The sequence below is a fragment of the Alligator sinensis genome, unplaced genomic scaffold (assembly GCF_000455745.1).
Source record: "Alligator sinensis unplaced genomic scaffold, ASM45574v1 scaffold386_1, whole genome shotgun sequence".
In the NCBI taxonomy this organism is placed as follows: domain Eukaryota; kingdom Metazoa; phylum Chordata; order Crocodylia; family Alligatoridae; genus Alligator; species Alligator sinensis.
Window position 1 is genome coordinate 1883139 of NW_005841996.1, and position 7494 is coordinate 1890632.

Sequence of the window (7494 nt, forward strand, 5' to 3'; positions counted from 1 at the left end):
CCCAACCTTATATATAAACAGCAAAGACGTGGCGGGCGAGAATAAGAGGATGTCTTGGGCTGGCCTTGACACGGAGCGAGGGACCTCGAGGAGATCACGGCCCTCCTGAAGGACCCCGCTGTGACAGTCTTATTATAGTTTACATTTGCTTTGTCAGTGTTTATGCTCTTTTTTAAATTTTTTTCATTATGATCTGACTTGCACTTTTTGAAAGAAGTCTTTTTTCTGCTTATTGCCTGTGCAACACTGCCATTAAACCATGCTGGCTTTCTTTTGGTCCGATTATCATTGTTTTTGATTTGTGGTATGCATTTGCTTTGTACCAGCAGTATGGTGTTCTTAAGCAGTTCCCATGACACCTGCAAGTTTTTCACCCCTTTAGCAGCCCCTTTTAACTTCTGTCTAAGTAGCTTCCTTATTTTGGTGTAGTCTCCCTATTTTAAGTTAAAGGGTATTGTAGTAGATTTTCTTGTCTCCCCTCCTACATGGATGTCAGACAATTTGTATTGTGGCCATTACTGCTGAGCAGCTCAGTAACACTTCCCTTTGCACCAAATCCTGTGCACTACTACTAGGCCAAGAATGTAGGTTTTGGGACTAACTAACTCTTGTAGTTTCCAGGACTAACTGCTCCAGGAAGCAGTCTTTATAACATTAAGAAATTTAGTCTCTGCATCCCAGCCTGACATTAGATTGACCCAGTCTGGCTGTGGATAGTTGAATTTCCCAATAGTACTGCATTTTCAGCTGTCAGCCTCTCTCATGCTCCATTAGTATTTCTAGCTTGCTGCTGCCATCCTGGTCTGGGGGTCAGTAGTATATCCCTAGACATGCTTTTTTTTTTATTTAAAACCTAGATTTCTATTTACAAAGATTTTATGGTACCTCTCCTATCAGTTGAAAAAATCTAACTTATGATTTGATGCAGTCTTTGATGTAGAGTGCCACTCCTCCACCAGTGTGACCTACTTCATCATTCCTGTATAATTTGTATCCTAGTATTACAGCATCCCATTGATTTTCCTCATTTTGCCATGTTTTACAGATACCTATTATACCTATAAGCAAGTGGAGGTCAACTGCCTCAGGGCACAATCCTTGAGGATCTCTCCAAACCATCTCTAATCAAAGCCTATTAAAAAAAAGTTTACTGTGTCTTTCATCTGGGTTGTAAATCTACAAGCTGAGGAAACTGCCTGAAAAATCAGTGTTTATTCATCATAAATTATGGCAAAGAAACTCCAAATGTCCTCACTACTGGATGGTCTTTGAGATGCTTTAGGGTGGGGCAATATTTGTGGGGAGGTGAGCTGAGCAGGAAGTGTCAGTCCTAAGCAAGAAGGCATGAGCAACACTAAAGAAATGTTCACCATAATGCAAATGATAAACATGGGTAAAAGATCCATTCAAAGGCAGCGCCATAGGTTAATAAAGTCCACGGTGCAGAGAGCCACTGCTTGAAGGATCAGCTTTTGTGACTTGAACCAGCAGGATTACATTCTAACGATCCCCCAATAATGAGAATATCAGTCGTTTTTCTAACGAAAAATGCATTTTGCCAGATATCCCTCTTACCCTCAACTCTGTAAAACAAACATCAGAATATTCATATCACTTTTTAAAGAAACTCTGGAGACAAGTTGTGCAGCTCAGTTCTAGACTGTAGCCAGGCCTCACAAAGTTGTACATGTGTGGGTTTGTTGTCCCCAGGGGTAACCCAGCTGAAAGGAGCCAGTATTGATGACCAGTTCACCCTACAAGAGTAGGCTGCCCCTCATGGAGGCATTTAGCATGTTTGTACATTGAGAATTTCTTGGGGAAGGCTGCCTCCTGAATCTGCCTGGCATGCAAAGAGGTAAAATGTCAAAATTTAGCCTTTAGAAAACACAAGCACTGAGTCAAACAAATTTGATATCCATCTTTCAAAGTTCTACACACGTATTATTTTTCAGAAATGACTGAGCTTAGAACTGAATGTGTCTGCTGTCTGGCACAGCTTTTCAACAGTTCTTTGCCTGTTTATAGGTCTATATTTACATCAGAAAATATAACTTCTGTTATTTACAGGCAAAGGTAAGTTTAAAGGGCTAATACTTAGAATATTTGCTGTCTGATACTGCATTCAGAGCAAGGAATGCTTAACTCAATGCCATTTTCCAAGCAGGAAGAAATGTCTATTTTTTTCTGGGTAACTTTCCATATCCATTACTTCAGATTCCACACAGATTCTTTTCATATTTCTATAGAACTTGAAGCTACTCTTAAGCAAATAAAACTCTCACACAACCCTGCAATACAAAACACAACTGGAAGATTAATTTAAGGGAATAAACATCCATATCCTACCTTGAAATTGTGTAAATTTGATGGTTCCCATCCTCTCTCCATTTCTGAATACAACTTGACCCTAAATAAAGTAAAGAAGAAACTTATAATAGATTTAAACATGCTTTTATAAAGGCTTTTAATTCCATCTACAGTTCATCCCAGTTGACAGTTAAATTACCTAATATGGACTTTTCTAAATTAGAGATCAAACATCACTTGGCCTCTTATAGAAGGCCTTTCACAAATCTTAAGAGTATTTTTACAGATGGGGAAATGGAGGCAAAAAGCAGGCAATACATTGCTCAGCAATATCCAGCAAAGCAGTGACAGAGCCATAAACAGAACTTGGGTCCCTGAGTGTCACACTCAGGCTGTCAAAGATAGGTGTAAGGCTTGAGGACCACGTGACTGTCTCAAATCAAGCCACCACAAGTGAGGAGTAATTCATCTGAAGTCAGGGGACCTGCTCAGTGTAAAACCAATATAAATAAGAGGAGATTCAGGCCTAAATCTTTCAACATAAGCATTCTACAAAATAAGACTATTGGTACATCAAATCCAGTAATCTGATTGTGACAGTGGCTTCCACCAAGTACTTCAAAGAAAAATGGGTATCTCCTTAGTACATCAAAAGATTGGGAAATTTTCTTTGGAATCTCATCCCAAATTCTTGCAGTAGAACAGATTATTAAATAGCACATGGCAACCAGGTCTGGTTTCCAGCAAATTCTTTCCTTATTTTGGATAAATGTCCAGATCCTATTCTAACTACTGTTTAAGTGGACTTAGGTGCCTAAGTGTGATACTGCTCAACCCTGGTCAAGTCCCTGAAAACCATGAATGCCCTTTGTAATACATCTTCATTTGACCCTTAAAAACGAATCACAAAAAAGTACTCACCACTTAGGCACCTAAGTCCCTTTATGCACCTGACAGGGGATCCTAGTTATTATCAAGGCTTGTGAAAGTATTCTATACTTTTGAAAATCCTATGTGCCTCAATAGCTTTAGATGACAATGATGCCAAAAGGACAACTACATGCTGAATAAATATATATTGGTTTGAATTATTTTTAAATTTAAGGTAGTGTATTTGAAAGCTTGTCTAATCTTATCCCAACTATGTAGTTGGTCCAATAAAAGATATCAACCTAAGAAATCCTGGCCTTTCACATCTCTTTTAAATTTAAAGCCTTTTAGGGTTGTTTTTTGTTTTTCTATTATAGAACAGAGTAAAAAAAGAAGCATGGAAATAGTGTTGACTGTGACCTTCATTAGTAAGGGAGGTCTGTATGTAGTGTACATCCGGCACTCTCCTTTCTTCCCTTCAGACGTTTGGCACAGCCCTAACGGCCATCATTCCAGTTCTTTTACTTATTTAGGTCTCACAAGTTTTCTTTATCCATCTCTGGCACTTTAAGGAGCTAGACAACATACACAGCTTCTGTGAAAAGGAAATCCTAGTTCCTTCATTGTACATCAAAGCAGTTCTTCAGAAATGGATGGTTGACATACAGCTAGATAGCATAGTGGGTGAATGTCTTTGCCTGATGCTACTACTGAGCGAGGTTCACAACATGACTGAAGTCACAAAAGGAATGAAGTTGGTAGTGTCAAGAGTCGGGTATACTGACTGGTCTGTTTATTATGATTTCCCCTGCACCCAAAAACATGCCAGAAGCCTCAAAAAACATAGTTACAATAGATCTCTGCTCTGTCTGGCTCCTACACAACTGCATAGAACTTACCCTTACAAAAGTGGGCCAAACAGTTGACCCTGGGCTCAGGTAATTATGGGGATTGCTTCTTAAGTATTTTTGAGGGTGCACTGTGCCCTTAAAGATGAGCGGAAATGTGTTTGCAGTAATATCTTGCACCCTTTAAAAGTGGATAGAGGTGAATGTCCTCCCCCAGCAGAATTAACAGCTAAGGGAGGAATCCTGGGGAATTGAAAGCAGTGTAGCTTTGCAATACCCTCAATATAGTGCTGTGCCTTTAAGCCACAATCATGCCCAAGCTGTCTATAGCTGTGGCAGGTGGATAGCTTCCTCTTCCAGGTGCTGTTGCCTCCAAAATGACTGCTTCTTGCCTTAACATCCTGCATGTGGTGATATACTTTTCTCCTCATTGGTATACTTGTCACATAATGGTCCATATTCTTCCTGAACTATTTCTGCTCCTTTGGGATTACTTAGATAAGTATACAACTTTTTAAAGAGTTGAATTAATTCCAGAAGCTGGATGTTTCAAATGAATTTTCAGACAGACTCCAGAGTTGACTTATGCTACCAAGTACTTTCAATATTCTGACATTTCAGTGGGGTGTTTGTTAGGGCCGGGCCAAGCTTTGGTAGCTGATTCAATTTGGAGGAGATTTGGCCCAATTCAGCAGCCAAATCCGAATCGAATCAGGAGACCCATTAAAAGTTCCGAATTGATTTGGAAGCCTCCAAATTGATTCAGAGAGATTTGGAGATTTGGCCATAGACTAAACAGGCAGCAGGCCCTGACCTCACTGGACATAGCTGTCTCCAGTTGGTAAGTCTGTTGCGGTAGGTGGAGAGGGGAGGGAAGGGACATGGGGTGTGGGGCATATAAATTCCTCCACAGCGAGAGAGGGATTGGGTCTGGGACAAATTGCCCAGCCAGGGCAGGGGAGCGCAGGACTTGGGGAGGGGGGCTCCCACCAATGCATGCCACCAGTCTGGGAGGCTAGGTCCAGCAGTCCTGGCTCTGCCTGCCCCACAGCACAGTGGAGTGGGGGCTATGGGGGGGCTGCAGCCACCCTAAAATTCCCCATAGCCCCTGCTGCCGGCCCCACCCCGATCCAGGTGCATGCCTCTGCCCTCATGCCCTCCTACTGCTTCCCAGCTGGGGTGTGGCAGGGCAAAGCTGCAGCTTGTCTGGGAGGTGTGGGGAGGCTGGAGCAACTTCTGCCACCGCGTGCCACTTATCTGAGGTAGCCCAGCAGCACCATCCCACGCCTCCCCCACCTGGCTGGGCGAGTGGCAGGAAGGCATAGCCCCTACTCCCAGCCCCTTCTGCCCAGAATGAGCCGTGTCTGCATCATGTCCCCCTGCACCCCCCAGCTGGGCAAGCAGCAACAGGGCATAGCCTCCATGCATCCCGCACCCACCCACCCCAGCTGGATAAACGGTGGCAGGGCAGAGCCCCCGCTCCTAGCGCCTTTCACCACCCAGCCAGAGCACAGCCCAACCCAGTCCGCCCTGTGCAGATCTTGGGGGGCACACCCACTCCCATGCCCTCCCAGACTGGTGGCAAGAGCCTCCAGAGGAGCCACTGGAAGATCACCTCCCGGTCCAGTGGCACGTGGTGGCGGAAGCCCCACTCCCCAAGTCCTGTGCCCCTCTGCCCCAGCTAGGCAGCTTGTCCCAGCCGCAATCCCTTCCTTGCTGTGAGGGCATTGATCTGCCCCCTCACCCCATGCGCTGTCCTTCCCCACCACAACAGACCTACCAGCTGAAGGCAGCTGTGTCCAGCATCCTTGAGGACTGCTGCCTGTTTAGTCTATGACCAAATCAGTGCTGAATCTCTGGATCTGAAAATCGGCCAAATCAAATCAGGACAGTGATTCGAATCAAATCACTGTCCCCTCTGAATCAGCCAAATCTGAATCTGAATCTGAAGCAAATACTTGCTGCTTTGCACAGGGCTAGTGTTTGTTAAGCAGTATGGGTGAAGTTTCCCTTTACCAAAAAGGGGAGCAAAAAATGTAGGAGCAGGATTATACAAATTTATCTTTCAAACTAGCTATTTTTAAATAGTACTGAAGTGTTCCATGGATTGTATCAATTCAACCTTAATTTTTAAGTATTACTGCTCACATTGGGAAAATACATAGCAGATATACTTGCAGATACACTTATGTTCACAAACTTACCAGTGATATTTGAGCATCAGGTAATCTACTTTCAGTTTGATTTATTATCATAATCTTAGTATTTGTTGTTTAAACAAGTGTCAGGATAACAGAAGCTGAACATAAATATGTATGGAAAAAATGCTCTTCCTTGGTCAAGCCCCAAGATGATTCCTGGCAATAGTCTGAGAGAACAACTGGCTCAAATCCATACTCCTTTTTTTCTGGATGAAGACTGACATCAAATTTCCACAAATTTCCGTATGTATTTTGCCTAAAGCTGATATGGACAATTGACATCTTCCTGGTATGATGGCAATGAAGAGTTAAGAACATTGACATTTCTGTACTGAATCAGATAAAGTCAATCTAGTCCAGGGGTCCATAGCAGATACTTCAGAAGAGGGTGGAAGAACTCATCAGTAAAGAAAAGTGCAATAATCTACATATCACATTAGGCTAAAACTACACATTGCCTTAAGCATAAGGTTTTGTTATTAATGATGACAAGTTTGGCATTTGGGTAAGTAGTTTGGGTTAGTGGCTAGAATTGGGAGTGCTCTGGTTGCCACTGGTTTGTGATGTGACTTTAGGCAAGTCAGTTCACCTCACATTTCAGTTTCCCATCTGTAAAATGGGGATGATAATAATGCTGGCCTCCTTTAAAATCTATTCCTAAAGTGCAATACAAGAGTTAACTATTATTAACAATTTGCACAGAAGTATCCAACACCTGGCTAAATAAGAGACCAATTCTATTTTACCTATTAGGCTTCTGCATGCACTTAGACACCTAAGTGTGATTCCATTCCACCCTGTTCAAATACCTGAAAATCCACATGGCATCTACTTTAACACACCATCATCTGTCCCTTATAAATGAGTCCCAAAAAGAAGTGACGAGGGCAAAGACCCATCCACCTTTTGCTTTAACACTTTTTTTTAGGCACTTGAGCAGCTTGAATAGACTCATACTTAGGCACCTAATCGACGGACTGGAATCTGACCCAAAGTGTTTAGTCCCAATGATTTCTTGCAACAGTAAATTCCACTGTCTAATTAAGCATTTTCTGAAAGATAAGTAGGGGTTTTTTGTCAGTTTTGATTTTAGCAAGCTTTTAACAGCTTTTAATGCTGAAAGCTGTCTTGTTGGTGTGAAAAAAGACCAGAATTCTAAGCTTCAGTAGCTTAATATTGGGTAGTCAACTGGGGTGCCAGGGGTGTCTGCTTAGAGGGGGCACAAGAACATCAATCACATTTGGCCTGACACCTTGCTCTGCTCCTGC

General features: G+C 42.6%; 1 protein-coding gene across 1 annotated transcript in view; it reads right to left on the reverse strand.

Annotated features, from left to right (window-relative positions):
* GABBR2 (gamma-aminobutyric acid type B receptor subunit 2) overlaps positions 1-7494 on the reverse strand; it is a 984392-nt gene that overhangs the window by 390064 nt on the left and 586834 nt on the right. Inside the window, 1 exon segment of the mRNA XM_006021507.2 lies at positions 2347-2407. Coding sequence (XP_006021569.1) covers positions 2347-2407 — 61 coding nt within the window.